This window comes from Corapipo altera, unplaced genomic scaffold, assembly GCF_003945725.1.
Source record: "Corapipo altera isolate COAL_440 unplaced genomic scaffold, ASM394572v1 48b, whole genome shotgun sequence".
NCBI classification, from domain to species: Eukaryota; Metazoa; Chordata; class Aves; order Passeriformes; family Pipridae; genus Corapipo; species Corapipo altera.
Genome location: NW_020884884.1, coordinates 4959177 through 4981236, shown reverse-complemented (window position 1 = coordinate 4981236; position 22060 = coordinate 4959177). Strand labels below are relative to the sequence as shown.

Genomic DNA, 22060 nt, shown 5'->3' with positions numbered 1-22060 from the left:
CCCTTCTAAAAGAGATTCACATTTCAATGCCCTGCTGATGAAAGACTATTTTTCACTTCCTTAGCAAAGACTGGTGGGGAAAGAGGGATAAGCAACAGCCTGAGAAAGACTTGGAAATGGACCATCAGCTAAGCCCCCCCAGTTTATCATGTTGCTTGACTTTCCTTTGAGTTGGACTGATCAGGAATAGCTTTTTTGTTTTTTACCTTATTGTGCAGTAACACTTCTGCCTGGACTGCCTCCTGTTAAGCTCCAGCTGGATGTGAGAACAGGTATTTTCAAAGAAGGTACACAGTATCTTATTTGAAATATTTTTTTAATATTAAAGTCACTATACTTTAAATCAAAAATGACATGTAATAGAATTCCAGTGTGTTTTGTTTTAAAACATACTTTGGAGGAGGGAGGCCAGGCTGCTTTTAGAGTACTTTACCTTCTTCTAAGCACAGTCAGGGCAGTGACTGTGCTGTGGTAGCAGGTGCAGCTCACAGCTCATGCAGAAGTTAAATGGTCTGTTCAAGAAGTGCTCAAACTCTGTCCACTTTTTCACCATTTACTACAGTGTTGAATTTCTGAACATTGGTGACTTCTCTTCTTTCCCCCTGGCTCCCCCATACATTGAGGTAAACTTGTTAAATTGGGAATAGAAAAGCATGAGTTTGTTAGACCAGTCCTAGAGTTAGCTCCTTTCTGAAGTTCAAAGGCCGGTTCACTAGGCTGTTCCTCCAGCCATCATCTTTCTGGCAGAAAACATACCTGGTTTTCAGCTTTAATTGCTGGTTGAAGTTTATTCCAGTTATTTTCTCTCCCTCCTGCTATGAACAGTTAAAAAGCAGCCTTAGTCTCAGCTTATATGGTTCATTACTTGACGACTCCTCTTCAGATGTCGTTTTCGGATTTTGATCATCCACTTAACACTTAACTTAGCAAAGTCTGCGGCCTTAAACAGAGCCAAAAAGATACCACAAAGAAGAGCAATCATGTTCCAGGGATTTGCTGTGATAATCTGAAAGAGATGAAAAATACTAGTCCCCTCATCTGATTCCTTGTATAATACACCTATTAAACAACAAACAGTTCCATTTTCTTAAAGTGTTTTGCAGCATATTCCTTTATGCTGCAAAGGTTGCCTGTAGCGCCTTCTCTCCATATTGTGGTTTTCTGATTCCTTCCAGGAGGAATAAAACACAGTATTACTTGCTGCTAAATTCCTTTTACACTGTTTTAGGATATTGACTTGTTTTAAAACTTTAGGGGTACAGTTAAATTGCTAATTTTTAAATTAATAGATTAAACTTTACTGTGTCATTTAAATATTTATAAAAAGAAGCAGTCATATGGAAGAAGACCTTCCAGAAGACAAAGGCAGGAAAAGCAGCTACCATTAGAGTGCTAAACCAGCTTTTGATCTACAACAAGTACTTTGTATTTTTTACTATGTTTGTTCAAGAACAGTTAAGTTTATTTATAGTTTGGAATTCTCCTTGCACCTCTAGACACAAGAATGACTTCTAGGGTCCCTGGTGAAGCAGGCAGAGCTAGGCTTAGGCAGCAGTGAACAGGCAGGATACACTTTTGGGCCAGCCAGCACAGCATCAGTAGGTCATCCCCCTGAGCCAGATCTTATATAGGCCTTCCATATTTGTTAATCTTCCTGAAAGCTGCCAATGCTTGTGAACTATGGCCTCTTCAGCACCAGGAAATGAATACTCCCAACCCAGTGGATCAAGGGCAGCTTTCAGTTGGAAGGTGGCAAAGGTGTGAACCCTACTTGGCTGAGAGGAATGAGAGGTCTGGGAATATGACCTGGCTCTCAAGGCCAAGGAGGTGCCTGGGTCCAGCACGGACAGGACAGCAGGAGTGCAAAGGACCAGCTCCCAACTCCTGTCCCACACAGTCTGCATTCACACTGGTTTTGGTCAGGAACACAAGAACACTGTGGATTTTGCTGCTGGACCTCAGTTGTCAGGTAGGATAATTTTAAATGCAAAAGGTAGAACAGATTCACTGCACACTTTTGCCACTCTACATTTTTCTGGGAAGGGCAAATGTACCTGCCCTTCTCCCCTAGAACACTAGGAAAACAAACTCTGGATCAAATGCTTACAGCACACGTACCTGCAGTGTTCATCTTTGAAGTGCTCCAGGGATTGATCATGTTGTAGGCACATCATGTCTGGCACATCCTACACCCCTGGCTGCAGCATATTTAGCTGATTTTTAGAGTACTTTTTGTACATTTAAATAACAGTACCAAATTTTATTCTAATGATAAAAAATACGCTAGGCTATTTTATTATTTAAGCCTAGGTTTTTTGTTTGTCAATTAATAAAAAAAAAAAGAGTCTTAAATCAGTTTATCCAAGCACACTTATTTAAGGAAAAGTTCCATCTTGACCTGAAACTATGCTTTGCTAGAACATAGGGTGCTTTTCTTAGCTACTTGTACCTCCACTTGCAAGCAGAATGTCAACAACCCAAGGGAAGGCATCAGATGGTCCTGACCTCCACAGACTATGCATTACTGGATATAAGGAAGAGCCTAGCCTGAAATTTCAGAAGTAACCTCACTCTTCCTCTGCATTTCTGCTTGGAGTGAGACAACAGAGGTAAGTGCATGCACACACAAACCATGAGACAGCAATTCACATGGGGAGTAGGGTGTTACTCACATCCTGAACAGTCTGTATGAAAGGATCTTTCCACTCAAATACCACAAAAAACAGCTGGTCACTTCTTGGTTCAGTTCTCTGGTCAATATAGTTAACCACGCTAGTCTGGGGAGAGGGAAAAAAAAGGTGCAGGTTACTTTCTTCGGTGGTACAATGAGTCTTTTGTGCAACAGAAAAGGCCTGCAAGAAGGTAAAAATAGCAGACTATTTTGGGACTTCCAGTTCAGCCTTTCTCTACCTGGAACAATGAGCTCCCAAAACAGGGAAAGGGTAGTTTCCTCTGTCTGTCTCATGTTCATATTATTTTCCTATTTCTCACTCAGTATCACACTACATACCACTTTTTAATTGCCTTTCAAGGGGCGGGAAATAATTTACAAAATTCATTTACTTGGAGTAATACAACATTTGGAGAGTTCTCATGAATGGATGCTAATTTAGTTTTATTTACCAGAGAACTACACAGTGGTGGCAGGAAGACTCCTTTTTGAAAAATCAGTTGTAGAATAAACTATAAGATTCCGGCAAGTGCAGAATGAAGATGAAAGGGGAGAAAAGCCCAGATGTTAAGAACCAAAACTATGCTTCCCAATACTGCCCATTAACTAGGTTACCACTTGAAACTAACAGTGACCAGCAGAGAGCTGTAGCACAATTCCAACCAGGGAACTGGGTGAGGATACCAGACTATGTTACAGTCACATGAAACCATAGTCTTGAGAACTACAGTCAGGAAAGTATTAAGACATCAGCCCCCAGAAAAACCTTTGTATTGTAACACCCACGCCCAGCCCAGAAGGGAACTACACAAGGTTTGTACAGTAACTAACTGCACCTGTGTCCTAGGGGACAGTACAAACCACTCAAGAGCCAGACAGTGGCCTCACAGGAAAGCACAGTGATGGAGAGACTTCTCCCTTCTCCAACCCTGAAAGGAGTGTTTACATCTTGTGTGTGCACAAGGGAGTACTGCTGCTCGTCCTACAGTTGTTTAATTCTGTACTGGAAGTAATGAATCCAGCAGTACTGTAACTTCATTTCAGGGTTGTAAATAGGAAGATGAGACAGATCATGGAAGAACCTGCCTTTCCCATATTTTATGAACCCGTTTTTTCCAGGTAGAGGAAGGCTGAGCTGGAAGTTCCCTAAACAGACTGCTATCTTCACCTGCTTACAAGCTTTTCCATTGTATGAGGGATGACCTGCTACAAAAGCCTCCCATCTACCACGGCACAGTTTCTCTACAAATACCTCAAGGTTTCTATTAGTCTTCTCCATAGACCCTGCCCTGACCAGATTTTAGGCTGCAAACAAGTAGAAGCAGGAGCTAGAACACCATGTGTGTCCATTCAGAGCATACGGGAGCTTCTCCACCTCCTGTTTTCTGGTCAAACACCTTTGCTGCAGACTTACCCCATACTTCTACAGCTCATTTCCTTATTGCAGGGTACCAGCACCCCAGCTACACTCATCCAAGAAAACTGCACACTGGGAAACAACCAGTACACAAAGCTAAATGAAGGCAATGAGAAGGAAGAAAATTCAGATTAATGACTACTGGGCTAGTTAGCAGGGTGACTGACTGTGCCATTTGACCTAGTATTTGTATCCATCTTTCTGGTATGCCAGCTCCCAGTTTTAGACCTGAAAGGCTAATGGACTTCCTCATGCAATTTGAGCAGATGTTGTACTGTCAAACAAAGCAAGTGCAATTTATGTCTGAGCTGTTTCAACTTCTGCTGTTTTATTAATAGGGATCTCATTCCTAGTTCCTAGGTTTTATTAAAAACAAACAAACGAACCCACAAAACAAACAAAAAAACCCCAACACAGCATTCATCTACCCTGATGATCAGAGTCCGTAACTGCTGAACTAAACAGATTTTTATGGTCACAAAAAGCTCCTTTTTTCCCCTGACTTTGAGTCAGCCTTTTGTTTTCACTTTGAGATATGTTAGACTTGGGCATCCAAAGGAGGACTTTCAATAATCCTATACTTGGTAAGCACCAAATGGCAAGTGATACAGAGCTGTAGGAGATGAAGGACTGACAGACAACTGCTGTCAGTGCTTACATGGCAGCAGCTGAATGATGCATTCTTTCTTGTCCTCCAAACTAAGGCATCAGTTTGGGACTTGCATGACTCTGGGATTTGCCTCCTGTCCTCTCCAGTGGAGTAGGAGGGTACCCACCTCACAGTCACAGCTCTGCTCTTCCCTTAAGGCTATGCTGTGTAACTCTGAGAACTAAAGACAGAAGAACTGAAGACTGCTTCATTTTCCTCTCCACAAAATACTCTTTCCAAGCATACCATGGACTAAGTGAAAGTGTAGTCTCTGGAAGAGACACTTCTGGGAAGGACTGCTTTTAAAAGCCTCATTGATCGGCACTGATGAGACACTTCCTTTCCAACCAACACTGGGAGCAAAACAAACTCAAAACACAATTATTTTCCTGTCCATTAGTGTGAACAGAACAGGAATGAAAGTCAAACTCATTTCCTCTCTAGATAAGTTTGCATCTTCCACCTGGATATTTTCTAATTTTAAATGATGTAAAGTTAAGTCACTCCGTGTCTCTAAGGACACTCAACAGCTAAAAATTCCAAACCCAAACAAAAAGCAGACATGAGAATGCTACAAAGGATACAAGGCTTATGTTTACCTCTTCATCCTAACATCAGCCCCTATGGTAACCTAAACAATACCTCTTTCCAATACTACCTATTATTTAGACAATTCTTTTGGCAGTTGTTCTCCACCTTGAACTAAAGGTAGCTGTGTTAATATTTCTATGTCAGTCTCTTTGGACCCTTACCTACAGACTACAGGGGTCACGTATAACACATTTGAAGCCTGAATTTCTGGCTTGCCTATTAGATGTTTTCCTGAGATGTGTCACTAGGCCAAACCAACAGCTGAGCACAAGGAGACATTTACACTTTTAGAGAAGCACTCCATGTTAAGAAAGAACATGAGTAACTGTACAGCCAAAGCTGTGCAGTAGCAAATGGCATAGTGGATGCAATTAAACAGAAACCAACCAACATGCCTCCCCCCCTCGCTTCCAACTCATATTGCTACTTGCCCCAGGAATTAGTTTTGTTGGCCAGTTATCATTTAAAACTATGACAGTAACTAATTCTTAATAAACTAAGAGATCCCAAAACACTATTTCTTTCCTTTTTCTTTTCTTACCTCTTGTTTGAATTCAACAGTCTCACTACCATCTTCTTCTTTTGTTTTGACCAAGGACATCTTGACCCAAGTTCGAAAGCCTCCAGAAAACTTCCAGCTGGAGTATGAACTTTCACAATCCTTCATGAATTTTTCTTTTTCTGGACTAAAGGAAAAAGACCATTATTTTACTGACCACCCTCCGAGCACTGTAGGCAGGAGAATGTCAGACCTACAGGCACTTCAAAAAATGGTCACAATTCCTTTTATCTTTCACCTGCTAAATTCAACGTATCTAAAACATTGTGTGTAGTCATGTTTTCATTAATGGTAACACATCCTTAACCGCAGAAGACTTACCTGGTGCCCTGTGACCCTGGAGTTCTGCCTGCCCTGGGGAATTGTTCTGCCTCATAGGGGAGTTTAGTTCTGCTCATCTGTCAGCTCTGGGACAGAAAGGAGCAGAGCCAGGACCTCAGGAAACAACTCGTCACCATGTTAAGAAGCAAGAGACAGAAGGAAGAGCCTAGAGGCAGGGCAGGCTGCTTCACCTCATTTCTGGGATGCAAGTAAACTGGTTGCCAAATAAACCAGTTGCAATGCAGACATACTTAAAATGCTTTGAAATTGGCATTCAGTATATTCCTATTATTTTGGAAACACTACACCTTTGGTGTAAGGCTCCCATCTGCAACAACATGGCTGTTTCCCCAATATTATGCAATCATGGATATTTGTAACCCCCAGAACAGCAGGATTGCTTTGTATTTTTTTGGTTTGTTTGTTTGGGGATCTTTTTTCATACTGTGACTGTAAGCCATTTAAAGGCTTCTAATACCCCTCATGCTGCAACTAAAGAGACATATCTGGTCTCCATCTCTTCTCTACCAGCTGCACTGGACACAGTGAATTAACCATGCCATTTACATGGAGCTCCCTCCATTAGTCATCTCCTATTATTTACCTACTGTGATTTTAGCCACTTTCATGTCACCCCTATGAAATAAGCCTACCCCTGCAGCTGCTTTTCCAACAAGGTTTCATTTGAGAAGAAGGGGTAAACCACTGTCATGAGTCATGAATCATTAAAGTCCATGCTGCCTATTTTTACTAACAACAGATTCAGTTTGCAGAGAGATGTTCAGGGTATGTTGACCCTTAAAACAAGAGAGAGGGTTTTGACCCAAACTTCCTTCTTCCTAGTGAAGGGAAAGAGTGTACTTTTCTGGTATGGCAAAGGGTGTGCATGACCAGGTCCACTGGGAGACTAAAGTGTTTTGGTCTTTCAGGAGAAAGATGCAAAGAAGTAAAGAAGAGAAGCAGAGCTGAAGAAGCAACCTCTTGCCCCAGACAAAAGTCCAATCAGGAAGACTTGGACAAATCCAGTCAGTGCTGGTTCAGGACTTTTCCTGTCTTTTTTTCTTAGTTTTCAAAATCAGGGCTCCTTTTCTTCCTAGAAACCAAGGTGGCCTTGTCCAAAAGGCAGGAAAAGCACACACTGGTAAAAAGAATATCACACTACAGGCTCCTCTGTACTATGCCTCCTGCTCAGGCTTAATAGGTGAATATGCACATGCTCATAGGAAGGCAAAACCCACCAAAGCCATTGCTCCTGTCAGGGCTTCAGATGATGGCTCAAACATGGAACTCCATTGCATACACACGTAGAAAGGAGAAACGTTCCTGGAAAGGAAAACTAACACTCTTTGCTACCCATCAAGACAGATGCTATTCCAAGGGTTTTTTAGCAAGTTAAGAATATCTTTATTTGTGACATTAGGTGCTTTTTTAGTGACCCCAAGAGGATGGCAGTGCACCTCTCTAACTCCCACAAGAAAGATGTGGGCAGAACATAAGGACAAAGCCCATCGCCTCACTTCTCCTCACCATACAAACCAGGGACACAGGGACACCTAATCCCACAACGACTTCTTCCCCCTTCTGGATGTGGGTACAGCAGCAGCTGATGGGACAGAACAGAAGAGCACTGGAGTGCTCTTCCCTCAAGAGGAACATACTTAATTAGCACTCTGCCAGCCGGTCATATGCCTAATGTCAGACTAAATACAGCATCCTAGAAAAGCTTTCCAAACCAACATGGAAAATTGAGGCAGGAAGTTATGACACAGAGCTGAACGTTACAGCCACAACTTACATGGTAGGCAGACAGCAGTCCTCAACAGTAATTGTAGGCTTGAAAAAGAAGGATTAATAATATCCTAGGAGAAGCTGGGGAGAAGTGATCTGAGAAGGCATCTCCTTGCATCTGCCCATAATTCAGACCACTGCCACAGAGTGTGGGGGGGAAAACAAAAAGGGGGGGATGGCAGGAGTAGAGCAGAGGCAGAAGCTTTGCATAAATTACGGCAGAGGGCAAATAATGCAGCTTTAAAACCACACACAACTAAATGAACACAAGGCAGGCAAGCGATTTTAAGCTGAAGAATAGTTCTCCAGGCAGTTTCTTTTAATTCCCTCTTCATCCCAAATACAGACAACCTACAAAAGATGCAGGTTTTTTTGTTGTTGGTTGGAGGGTTTTTTCTTTCTTTTTTTGTTGTTGTTTTTCAGTAAGTTCTTCTTCATATTACACTGTCCTTTAGAAGTATGGTAAGGTTCCTAGAATAATCTGCACCAGGCTCTCTCAGGATATTAATGGTGCCTCAAGACCATGCAAAAATTGCTACATCACAGCAGAGAAGGAGAACTGCAAGAGGCCACCGTCTCACTCGGGTGAACTACAAAGCCCTGGTCTCCTCTCAGCTAGTGCTCTCTGACTGTTCAACCTACTAAACAGGGAAGCCCATTGCCCAGAGCAGTCAAGGTCAGACCATGAGAGATTGTGTTTGTCCCAACTCTGGGAGTCACTGACCTAATTCTGTAAGTGCTGCAGTGGATCCTTCTAACACCAGTCTCTATGGACCAACCCACGTGAGCCAGAGGCAGTTTTTAGGACATCCCGCCATCAGATTCCAAGGCAACAACAAGAGCCAAAACCACAGATGGTTCAAACCCAACTTGTGTTTACTGCTTTTGCATTTATCCAGACCAGAAAACTCTCAGACAGCCATGGGATCTAATAAAGGGTCAGCTGGTGAGGTTCCCAATGTTTTGACACTTCTGTTATAATTTGTTTCTCTGCTTGCAGCAATTCAGATCAGAGACATGAACATTGAGCTCTGTTTAGACCCTTTAATAATCTCTGATCTGTTCTGACTGGTATCCATAATTTCACAGGACATGAGTTATTTTACATGCTACACTAACAATAGTTTTGTCAGTAGTATGTTCAGAGGATTTTCTTCTAAAACCCATATATTATACTAATGATAGTTCAGGAAAGGAATTTGTATTTTTAGCCACACTTTTTGGGTAATTTGCAAGGGTTTCATTATTTCCTTCCCTCCAATTAATATGGTAGAGACAGCAGCTGCCACTGCCTTAAAAAAAAAAAGAAAAGAAGTCAGCAGCAGTATCCCTCCAACTCAGAGGCTAACAACAGCACACAATGCAGCAGTGTTCTGTGGAGACCAGAACAAAACTTGAGAGCAGTGCCAGTTTCATGTAGTCTGTGATTCGATTTTAACACAAGAGCTGCAGAAAATAAAACCCTCGACAGAAACAACTGGACCTTGCTTGAGTCCTCACCATAGTCCTTGCTATGCCACAAAAAACCCCTTAAAGATACAAGTCTCTAGATGCCATTTTTATTACGGCTTGTGGCTGATGCTTTTGCCTTAAATAGCAATAATTATATCAGTAAAGGCTGCTGAAAACGAGCTGCACATAATACTGCCTACACAGAAACTGTGGTGTAGATACAGCAGGCCTCTTCTCACCAGTTTCAAGGGGGGTTTGGATCATGATTTGAGATGATGGAATACCCTGTATGTTTCACATCAGTCTCCCTGTCTAGCCCAACACAAGCTCTTTGCAGCCATGGCAAAAAACTGTAAAGGTAATGATGATATCTAGTGAGTTTTAGCATCTCTGATAACACTGTACGTGAATTGCTGGACACAGTGCTAATACTGTGCTCTCATAACCAGTAAGTGAGATACTTTGTCAGGACAAGTCGTTGACAAAGGCCACTAACTGAAGTTTTAGAGGCTCTATGGAAGGACACACAACAGTTTCTAGAGATATCTTAGCCCAGACTTCCCATCAACTAAATTTAGCATCTGCTGATGAAGCAGAAATAATTTCTATTTTCTCTTCTACTGAAAGTTGGACAGAACAAGTGCACTCCACATATGCAGTGCAGTTTCACACGCACTTCATAGCCAGGAGAAACTTCCAACCTGCCCCGAGCCTGTCCAGTTCACGCCCCAGGAAAGAAGGACAACAAACACAATACTGAGCAAGACAAGCCATATAATCCGTATTAAGGTTTGGAGGATGTTGTAAAAGAGACACTACTGGCCTCCTGTCTACAACTGGCTCTCTTCCTGTATTTCATTTAGACACGCAGATCATTTACTACTTGCCTTTGCCAATTTTACCCTTAACCTGGGTTAGTTCAAAACCAGTTTTAACTCCCATTCCTATTACCTGCCTCAAACAAGCACAAAGGATACATCCCCGAACAGACATCCCCATCCCCTTTTCACTTTTCTCTAAACACAACCCAGCCTTCACTCCCCTGGCCTCCATTCTGGTGCCTTCCAACACAGGGACAAGGCAGCTTCTCTAGGAACAAAGTGACACTTCCCCGTCTTTTCATGGACCAATTTTACACACAACTGGTCTGACCTGGCAAACCTGGAAGCAGAAGGCTGCGATCCAGGTTTCTCCCAGGCATCTTACAGATGATTCTTAACCGACTCACCTACTCTGGCACAAGCACAGCCTTGAAGCTCAGACCTTTGCAACAAGCACACTGTTGTTCTGCACATCTAACCTGCATGGGCACGACACGGTACAAGCGTCTGGGCCAGCAGCACGCACAGTTGCAGAAATACTGCCAGGGTAAGTGGGGCCATGTGTGTTTGAACTCGGGAAGAAACAACTCTTTAAAATGGCTTATCTGCAAGTCGATAAAACAAGCACAGAAACGTGGCTTCCAAGACCCGGGTATGCACAGACTGAGCTGTGTCTCGTAAGCTGGCTCATTCTGCAAAGAGCCACATGCAACACCAGGGGTGGTCTCAGACAGTGCTGGTGTCTGGCAGTGTAGCAGCAGCTGAGCACCTGGTTGGAATCGGTCCCACTGTACGTGTTTCTAACCGCAGCACAAGCCACAAAAACTGAGAAAAACCAGCACACAAGGAACAAGTAGCACCTTCTACATCACTACTTCTAACTGGTATTTTCTCACCCTAAAATATCAATGCCTAAAATACCCTGAACATTAGCATTTTATGAGGTGTTTTAGTGTAGTTACAGAAAGTACTTAGTGACTTAAAATCTCTCCTTCACTGAAGCAGAAAAGCTTTGTAAAAAGAAAATTCAGATAAGTGCAGAGATACTGCAACTGAACACTTCCAGTCTCTGCTGTATCTGAGAGCACCATTATGATAAGTTCAAACCTCTGAGAATGTGTTGCTACAATAAGATCTGTTATTTCTCTTCCCTTCCCTCACCCAATTTGATTCTGCATATGTCCTTTATCCCCTGTCCCTTTTTCATTGAGCAAGTATTAGCAAAATAGGGCTTTCTATCAGATGTCAATATGACTAATATCTCTTGTCTAGCTTTTAATCTGGATCACAGAGAGAAGAACTTGAACTGTTAAACTTAAAGCAAAACTTAAACAGTTAAGTATGAAATTTATTGTCACAGGGGAAAAAGGGTGGGGCTTTGAAGAAAGTTCAAGATTAATTCCACTCTTATTAAAATTAGAAGAAGGTGATCAGTCACTCTAATGGCACCAATGTTGAAGAAATATGAAGCAATTTTGAAAACCCCATATATGAATCATTCTATAGAATCCTACATAAAGCCAGTAAGACAACAAAATACAGTTAATCTTTCAATGAAATCACAACAAATCAATCTAGGGATCTGATCTTTACAGTAACTGCTTTAAAAAAACCCAAATGGTACAGAAACATTGGTGTTCCCTCTGCACTTCCTGACACACTACCCAGGACAGCACACTTCCTGATCACCCACAGCAGCAGACAGCAGTATGCCAGCACAAACTTCAAACTTCCAGAAATTGCAGCAACAAATGGTTTGAGCACACCTGAGAGCATGTTTTGTCACTGAAAAAGTTCTCAATTCATTTTCTAAAAAGTAAGATCAGCAAACAAAGACACGAAAGAGCATCAGCATGACCCAAACACTAAAAAAAAAAATATATAAAAGCCTGTCTGATTTTTACTAAAAAAGTTTGCTTTCCCAAGTATTATGGTAGCAAGTGCAGTTACAGCTCATCCCTTTACATACCTGTTGACAAACTCTTGGAAAGAAGAAAACAGAAGGTAATCAATGGCACTAAAATCTTGGTCTGTTTCATTTAAATGAAACTGCAAAAACACCAATTCCTTTTTCTTCACATCACGAGGGCCTTGAACAACCAAAGCATACTTCTGTAAGCAAACAGAGATGGTGAGAGTGGCAAAGGAATCCTCATTTCCTGTTCAAGAATTTGTCAACTGGTACTAATACTGTATAAAAAAAACTAATACACATTGAGAGTTTCTTGGCTGCTACTAAGTACACATCTATTAAAATATCTGACAAGAATGCCAATTGAATCCATCCTTTTAGTTTAAAAATGAAGCCTTTACATCAAGATTTAGTGTTTTTCTAAGAAACAGCTTTAATTCTGTCATCATCCTTTGGGTTCACATGGAATTACCAGTCAAGGCCCTGCATTCTGCAGGAGGACAATCAAAACTGTTTTGAGTATTAAAGTCTTGGAACTTTGCTCTTGACATGAAAAAAGTTAATCTGGAGTCTGATGTGGAGAACATCAGAGGTCTCTGCCTCACTGCCTCCCTAGTCCACTGCAGCACTAGAGTCTACTGGATCAGCAAGCTTCTAAATGAATTTACAACACAGCATAAAATTGCATGTTCTTAGTTTGTTAAAACATGCAAAAAGAGCATATAGGAGTAGAAATTAAATTAGACTTGCACCTAGACTATTACTTTCAAATGTACTAAGGAGCTGCTTCCCAAAAACAAACGGTGACTAGATGAGAAGCAAAACGTGAAGAGGAACAAAGATGACCAAATGGGTACCTAGATAGTTTATTTGTTCATGTGTAGTTTCCTTAAAAACAATCTGAGCAATCACTTTATATAAAGTATTAAATATGGTCATTTGTGGGTTTTGACCATTTCTTTATACAGCAGCTAGATTCTCTGCATTTTTAAGGGCAATTTAAGACAATCACTCAGTGCACCCATCTTGCTGGCTCACAGCACTTCAGTGTAATGAAATGCTTGGTGGCCATCTAAGATTCTTCCAAGTGTGACAATTATAGTATGTAAATCCCAGCAAACATACAAAAAGAGATTAGCTATCTTGCTTTAATAGAATAACTGCTACGGCTTTCAATCAAAGCCAGATTTACAATACCAAGGAGAATGCTTCCCAGTTCATTTAGGACAAGAATGAAGCAACAGTTTTGTTGTGAAAAATGACATATTTTATCCCATTCAAGTTTCTGTGCTGCACACACCCACACGACAGCTGATCTTCCAAAACACATATACACACTGACTGAGGTCTTTTACAGTTCTGAAAACAAAAGGACAGATGGCTTGAAAAAAAACCTGGAAGAAAGGATTTTTTTTTATAGCACGTAGTAAATATTTTTTACTTTCAAATACAATTACGAGCAGAAAACCCATACTGAATAAGCTTTGTTCTATTATACTTTTATTACCATAGTTTGATTAGTGAAAGGATCTGTGTAGTTGATTCTCTGAGTGGTGCACTCAATGTGTCCTGGCTGACCTGGATTTATCAGAGGAGGAATGTGATCGTAGTAATGATGTTTGCAGCTAAGCAGCCGAGCCTTCCCTGGGTAAAAAGCAATACCTGTTTTGGGAGAAAAACATTGGAGAGCACTGATTTCCTTCCCAAGTACATAGATTTTCATTCTGGAATTTAATCCGACAGGATACTGAGCTATCCTCAAGATCCAGCAAAACAATCAAATTAAACCATACACTTCTGCATTTTTCTGGAGCAGATCAAAAGCACCAGCTGCATCAGGACAGAACTCCTACCATGCATTGACAAAAAAATCAGTGTTCATATTCTGTTACAATAACTCACGGTTCACAGAAGCTACTAAGTTTCCCTAGTCTTTCCAAAAACCAGCAGCTAATACATCAGTCCCTTTCACCCCAAATGAATCCGTAAAATAAGTCAGGAGACTAGTGAAGTCAAATGGACAGGTAGTGCTTCAGTTTGTCCATGTTTTCAGACATTGGCATTTGATGCAATCAAATTTTAATTGGAAATAATGTATGAACTATACATGACAGATCAAAGATCCATGGTTGATCTTATAAAACTGAAAAGATGCTCTTCAGAACACCTAATGTCTTCTCTTCACTGGATATGATGTCATGATAAAAACCAAAGACATCAAATAAGCACTAACTGTTGCCATCTTTATAATTTATACCACTGGGTAGGCAGGCTACTACTTCACCTGGATGGAAACTCCTATGTATTCTAAACCTCTCATTTCAGTCCAACAACATCCACTGGAACTTCAGCCACCTCAGCTTTAGAAGGCTAGCAAAATACAAGACCCAAACCTCAAAATTCTGTTACATCACATATGCCACATTTATTATTGTAGACAAGCTTGCTAGAAGATAATCTAGACCAACTAAAAAAAAAGGATTATTTATTAGATATAATTAAATCTCACAACTGAAATTATGTGCCCATCAAAATGTGAGGTGTCAAAGCAGTCAGTATGTATCAGTCTATAAATGCTTTATTCCTTTCTTCAGAGCTCTATGTTTGCAACTTGTCATCTCATCACTTTAATAGAGCAATAAACTAAAGGACTATATTAATTTAGGTTCTCTGATCTAGCAGGGATCCCAAACAGTACTTTTAGATTTATATGTATGTTGCTCTGCTTCTTTAAATGAAATTTTTTTCTGTTGCTGTATGAAAAGCTCATGTGGAAAAAATAAAAAGGAGGGAAAGCTTGAGCTTACAGTCAAATCCATACAGTCCAAACACAAAGACATACTTACTAAGCCTAACTGACTATACAGAAAAACAACTACAGGAATATGGTGACAACTTTGAAACACTCTCCTTTCAGCCACAATTACTGGAGTGGTTATTTGTAATTAATAACACTGGAATGTCATTGTTAAATTGGAAACTGACCAATGACTGACTGAGCTGCACTTGATACCCCGGCTCTATTTATGAATGGTTGCTGGATAATTCTAAAAAATAATAAGGATACAACTCACTTTTCAAAAATGTGGAGTAATTCCTCTTGCAAACTGCAACGCAGTTTCTGCTGCCATGCTGCATTTTTATGCCAACATTGTTCCCTGCAGTCACATCACATTTTCATTGCCTACTGATGCAATATGAACTTGTAAACAACGCAGGATGGAAGTGGAAAGTGGCATTGTGGTTGGTTTGAGAAATTCACCTTCTTTACTGTGAGTGGCACCTCACTGTCCAGTGCATCACTGAACTCCCTGACAAACATCCTATGTGCTACCCTGTTTAAACAATGCAGTTTTGGGGATATTTCCAAAAGGAATTATCTTCTTTCTCTAAAAGAGGACTCATTCTGGAGCCTAAAAGCACTTCTTATCTATCAAATGTTGCATAATGCATCACAGCTTCTGTCATTCATGTTATTGGCACAAAAGCTCCCACAATCTCCCGTACGATGTCAACATTTCTGTGCAAAGTCAACACAACATAGATTAAAAAAAGAGGAAGTGAAAGACCTGGGTTAAAGTATTATATGCAATCTGAGCCCTAAAGAATCAACACCAGAGATTTTTAACAATCCAAGAAAAATGTGCACAACAACTTAACCCATTTTGTTTGCTACAGTTCTTACCGGGCGCATCATACAAGGACACTTCCTTGTAAGTGACAGACATCACTGGGTGCTTGAGCTTCTCCCTGAAGTCACTGATGGTTTGGTAGACAAGGAATACAGCTACAGCCATGAGCAGCAGATACATAAAGAGGAGAATTACTGAAAAAACATTCTTTAAGCAGGTCTTGCTGAAACGCAAAGAAGGGGTAGTGGGACCCAGTTCACCATCTAAAACCAAACAGAATATGGATTAGGACTTTAAAATACAGATATTCAGGCTGAATTTACTCAGTTTTCATTTAAAGATCAACCACTAGAGAGGAAAGTAAGCCTCAAACTCAGCTTCACATAAAAAGCCAGTTATTGCTGGTTTTGATGATTAGTCAAACAGATACTTCCTTCTCAAGCATGAGATATAAGCATCCTAAGATTGTATCTCTTTCTCACAGGTCAGAATGTGGCACTCAGCCTAAGGATACTACAGTCAGGAAACAAGGTCTACTTTCAAGAACAATTCAGAAACAAAGTTCAAAGTTCATAAGAAAAAGGTCTGTTGATGGTCAATCTTTGCCTCTGGAAAAAAACAACTCCTTTCCCCACCTCCCAGCCTGAGGTGATTCTTACACACTCAGCATATGCATTGGCAGAATGATTTAATACTCTAATGCTCTTGCCCAGCTCTCTGCATTGCATCTCTACCACGGCAGAAGTCACTAGATATTTGTTACCCTCCAGTTCATAACTCCTTGTGCATTCTACATAAAATTTCAAAAAAGGATTCTCCCAATTACAGTTAAAAAAAGTCTGAGCCAATTCTCTTATAGACTCCTTGCCTTCAAACCTTATTCTCTGAAGATCTTCAGACCAGTCTCACTCTCACACAGACACTGCTTTCCCCATACCCTGTGCATTTGCCATTTCTTTTGGAAATAGAACTTCTAAGGAAAAACCTCATGTACTCTTGAGTTACACATCACGCTTTGATCGTGAGTGAGATATAGCTGAACACAAAAAAGGACCATTAAAACCCAACACAAGAAAGGAGATAAGTAGCCATACTTCATGTTGACTGTTCTGTGTGGCATAATTTAATGAGTCAGGCCCTCTGAGGCTGTCCCACGTGCTGCTCTTCAAGTCTAATGGCACGGTTTGGTGTTTGCTCCTTCCCACAGCAAACACGAGCCTTTTAGTAAATCCTATTGCACACATAACCTCTTACAAAGGTCTGTGGTCACACACATGTCTCCAAGTTACATGTTAGGAGATGGCAGCCAAGGCTAATTAATTAGGACATTGATATGCATAAAACTGCACTATTGAAACAAGTATGTCTTGAACAGCTGCAAGACATTGAGGCCATACTCCTTTCAGGTTGGCTTACCTTAATATCCACATGTGAGCTGCAACAAGCCCATTTAACACCCTCCAAAAGCAGGCCCAAATAGTCTTACTAAAAATCTGTTTAAAAGCACATCTGTTCAATATTGCATCTTGCTCACATAAAGCTGGCACAGACTTTGCTCGCAACCCATTGCCACCACAGATACTGCAACTGAAGTCAGACACAAGGCAAAGGAAGATGACATACTAAGCTACCTCAGAGCCAGATGTGCTGCATCTTCTTTGGTTGAGCACAGTTCATGGCAAAGAAATATTCTCATATCAGTCCTTGGAAAACCTCCTTGGCTTTCTATCACTACTGATTCACAAAAAATTAATAATTCAGTGTTTTGTTTGTTTTCAGAAGTGCAATAAAATAACAAAACCAAAATAACCAAAGCCACACATAGCAGTAGTTTATCAGGCACCAAGAACCAATAATTTCTGGGTCAACAGCTCTTACCTGGTAAAATAACAGAGCTGGCATCTTCATGAACTTCCATCTCTCCTTCTCTCTCATCTGTTGGGTTTTCAGATACTCGCTCCACATCTTCACTCAGCTGTGTAGTTAAAAGAGTGGTTCAATCTCCAAACATGTTCTCAACTTGCAATTGCTGGAATTTCTACGGTACAAATAAAAGAGGCTCCAACTAACCAAACACACAAAAACATGCCCCCAGTCCAAGAGCGCCCAGCATCTCTTCCACTTGTTCACCAGACAAGAGTGATATTTACAGCTAAAACCTAAAGCTAAAAATTAAGTGATTTGCACACTGCAAAAAGAGAAAGACACTACATTAAATTTAACCTACTTCTACTCTGCTGCTTCAACAATAACACCACCTTTTCTTTCAAGATCCAAGTAATTATTTCCCTGGCAGCTCCAACCCAGTTTAAACCTCCAATTAGGACAATGTCCTCTGATGTAAGCAGGAACTTCATTCTGTCACTGAAGAACGTATTTTCAGGCATAAACAAACCACAGCACATACCAGCAAACAGAGCATTAGCACTTCTTAATAAAGAGGTGCAAAAAGCATGAGATACATTTTGACAGTTGTTAAGGCAAGTCACTCAAATGCAGTCTCAGCCACATAGGTAGGTCTTTATGAGACAACAGTCAAACATCCCTATATTTCTGGTACTTATTTGATTTCACTGTACAGATTATTATATATTAGTGGTTATGCAACTAATTAGTCTTACGGTGTTTCTGAAGCAGCAACAGAGACCAGATGTTTTCTTGCTTAGCTATTCAGAGCTCTGGGCCCAAACTGCCAAGACACTTGCGTCAGAATCAGAAGCTTGTCACATCAGATATGCCTCATGTGAGATTGTGAAGAAAAACAGTTTTTATACATTAGATAGATACATAGATAGATGACAGATAGATAGATAGACAGACAGATAGATAGATAATCTCCTGTGTGTTTTCCAAATTTCTTTTCTGGCAGGGACTGACATACAGATTTACAGCAAGGTCAACTGGCACACAAGCTTGCAGCATGTCATGTGTTGCATAGTAACTGTCCAAGCTAAACCTTCAGCATCACCTATCTAATTGGGTAAGGGAGATTAACTTCGTTCCTATTTCAAAGAAAATGGGGGCACAGTTAATGCAGCAGCCATACTGAATGCTGTAAACTTTACACCCCTAACTTACTCAACAGTAACACGCATGTATCCATAAAGAAGTGCTTTTATTTCACCCAACTTTAATTCAGTATTGAAATCATCATTATATCATTACCAAATCATCATTAGCACCTATTAGGAAACAGTCCACTTATTTTACATCTTCAAAGTCTGACGTAAAGTGTCCATCACCTCCTGCTGTGTTTCTGTATTCATTTCCACCATGCAAAGCCAGATGAAAGCAGTTACCCAGTTGTTTTTAAATGCACATAACTAAAGCATGATTTCCTGTGGCATGGTGTGAACAGGTATCTAACAGGCTAAACTTAGCTCATTTGCAGGAGACTTACCAGGGTCCAACTGAAGATATTTTTTTCAATTATCTTCATAAAATAATGGAAAATTAACACATTGGTTCTTTCTGTAGAAACATGCCAGTTCTATTTGTTTACCTGACCCAAAATAAGCCATTCTGACACAAGAAGAGTACTCACTGAACCTCTTGTACTGATTAAGCTAAATAAACTAAGAAGCCAGTTCCAATTATACTCATACTAATTCCTTATACCAGAGCTGGTCCAAAAAATTAATGTAAGTTACCAAGTCACTGCAGTTTCTCAACTGACTCCCATACCTCTCTGATTCCCCGGGTACAGGCACCTCATTGACTGAGGTTATTTAGAGGGTAAGTGAATTCTATTCCTAACAGCAAAGAGATCCCAACACAAGTTTAAACAACACCACAATATGCAACATTTCCTATCCTCTCAAGAGAACCTACAGCAATCTTTTTAACAAGTAGAAAAAAGATGATCTTGGAGGTCTTTTCCAACCTAAATGATTCTGTGATAAGCTCAGAAAACGTAGGATTCATTATCCCTTAGAAACAAAACAAGAAACCCAAACAATATGCAACTATGTTTTTTTTATCTTGGTTGATAAGGCAGACACTGTTTCATAATGTTTTTACGCACAAAACCAGAGGACAGCCAGTAAGGACAACCAGTCAAAAGCAGGAGTACTAACATTGCCTCAGGTGCAGTGAGTAGGTTGATGTGTAAGACCCCTTCCCTAAAACCAACTATATTTTACCACAGACCCTGAACACCTGAACTGACAAGAGGTGAAGCTGCATACAGCCACTGAGATGACCAAGAGCTTCACGCTGTCCGTGGCTCAGCCCCTGCGTTCAGAGGATAGGGCACACAGCACACTGTGTCTACAGGGCACTGCAGCACAGACCTACAAACCCAACAAGTCACAGACACACTCTTCTAATGACTGGGGAGCCAGCACAGCATTACTGTGTGACAGCTGATTCTGGTTTGTTCACAGCTGCCACTTGTCTTGGATTTGGAGATTCTGTCAACAGTGAACCTGGAGCACAGCAGCTGTGTTCACCCTCACAGGCCAGCTCTTCCTATACTGTATTTTTGATAAAGAGGTGAAGCATGGTGCTAATGCAGAAGGAACATAAATTGTAGGGCAGTTAAGCCTGCAATAGGATTCAGAGATAGGATGGGATGTCAAGGGCAGGAAGGGCATGAAACAGACTTTGTTCGGCATTCCTCTGGGCTCAGTACATACAGCTGAGTGTGAAACAACTGAGGAAGCTTGCCCATGTCCCGGCAGTTCCTTTTCAGATCTGCACACAGAAAAGTACTAGATAAAGGGAAGCTCTGAAAAGGCAATTCCAGACATTTGAGCATCCCTGCTTGGGGCAGAAGCACCAAAGACTGCTGCAGGCACTGGAGAAGGGATGGAATCACAGGTGCTGCACTTAGTCACATACCATCTAGACATGTGCCATAGAGTTTGGGACAATCCCAAATGTATGGACCAGTGTCAGTGGTGGCTGATACACATAACATGCATAGTCCAGTCCATACTTCAGGCATCAGTGCATGCCATTAACTCTCTCTAACTCTCCCAAGTGCACCGCCTATGTACAAGCACACAAGTCAAGTTCATCCTGATAAATCTTCCTATTGGATAAAAACCTCTTCAATAAAAGCAGAACTTGGTCACACAGGCCTTTTGCTGGTCCGCTGATTCATCACCTTCCAATGCTTTCTAGCCTGGCACGAAAACCAGAAGCTGAAACTAAACAGACGGCACTAAACTAAATTAGAACGTATTAAAACTGAGCTCCAAAATACCCGTCACGTGCAGAGGAAGGAAAATATCCACACTTGTTTGTATCTTGCAGGCAAAAGAAAAGTGCCCTGCTGTAACTCTCTACCGCTGCTGAGCTTGGCACAAATAGCTTGTATCTCTAGTAGGAGAGATAGGAAGGAGCAAGGAATTCCGGTTGCTGAGCCTGTACATTGATATGCAAACCAGGCTCTGCCTCGGGGTCTTGGCAGGGTGATAAAGAGGCCTTCAGTTTCGGGCGCGGGAGCTCTGGTACCAAAGCCGCTTCTCACACCCGACAGACCATCCCCTTGTTACCAAACCCCGGCTACAGAATCCACCGGCCAGCTGTACCTACCTCATGCCCTGAACACAACCGCTGCCCATTATTCTAACCGCGTTCAGAGATGAAACACGGGTTTCAGATGAAACACGCGCACCCAAACCCCCCCGTTCCTTTCCGGAGAGCGCAGGTGCCCCCCGACGCCGCGGGTACCCGGCGGAGCCGCAGGCCGGAGCCGAGCGAGCCCACCGCGACAGCGCCGGGTGTCAGCGCGGGGCAAGCGGCGAGCCCTGGGTCCGGCACCACCGGCCAGACGGGACGCACCGCCCCCCAGCCCTGCCCCGGCCCCCCGTACCTCCTGGTAGGATGCGGACAACTCTGTCTTTAGCATGGCATCGGCGGGAGCGGCCGCCGCGGGGGCCGGGCGGCACCCGGCAGCACCGCACGGGGCCGGGTAGCGACACCGCGCCCGGGACGGGACGGAACAAGCCAAGCCAAGCCGAGCCGAGCCGAGCCGAGCCGCCCCGGCCGGGCAGGGCCACGCAGGCGCTGGGACCCCCCGCCCATCCCCCGGCTGCTTCCCGCCTCCCGGTTGCTTCCCGCCCCGCGCCGGGGCTGCTGGGAGGCGTAGTCCGGGCAGAGCCGCCGTGAGGGGCCGAGCAGCGCGGCTCACGCGTGAGAGGGGTTTCGTGGGGTTTGCTGCAACATTTCTCTCTACCAGGAGGTGTGTAGTACTGCGTAGTGACGGGGAGATGAGTCTTTTCTACAACATGCACTTCTG

The 22060-nt window shown here is 42.0% G+C and overlaps 1 protein-coding gene across 5 annotated transcripts; it reads right to left on the bottom strand.

Moving 5' to 3' along the window:
* Nucleotides 1-299: 299 nt before the first annotated feature.
* TMEM206 (transmembrane protein 206) lies at nt 300-21739 on the bottom strand. 5 transcript variants are annotated; one of them, XM_027641586.1, is made up of 8 exons: nt 21635-21739; nt 17692-17788; nt 15867-16076; nt 13689-13843; nt 12239-12381; nt 5870-6014; nt 2673-2777; nt 300-1006 (listed from the first exon to the last, which is right to left on the bottom strand). In XM_027641586.1, the coding sequence occupies exons 1-8, from the start codon at nt 21668-21670 to the stop codon at nt 845-847; spliced, it is 1053 nt and encodes a 350-aa protein (XP_027497387.1). In that variant the 5' UTR covers nt 21671-21739; the 3' UTR covers nt 300-844. The 5 variants fall into 5 exon arrangements, with proteins under 5 accessions (XP_027497387.1, XP_027497390.1, XP_027497388.1 ...); XM_027641589.1 differs by having other exon boundaries at nt 15867-15968; XM_027641587.1 differs by having other exon boundaries at nt 17692-17851; nt 21635-21732.
* Between the last annotated feature and the right edge of the window lie 321 nt (nt 21740-22060).

What these genes read in the sequence shown, in the direction of transcription:
- TMEM206 (XM_027641586.1), bottom strand. Translation starts at nt 21,670, where the DNA reads ATGCTAAAGACAGAGTTGTCCGCATCCTACCAGGAG. An exon ending in CAGCTCTGTTATTTTACCAG is followed by an intron (nt 16,077 to 17,691) that starts GTAAGAGCTGTT and finishes GTTTGGTTTTAG; the next exon opens with ATGGTGAACTGGGTCCCACT. An exon ending in TCATACAGACTGTTCAGGAT is followed by an intron (nt 1,007 to 2,672) that starts GTGAGTAACACC and finishes CATCTCTTTCAG; the next exon opens with ATTATCACAGCAAATCCCTG.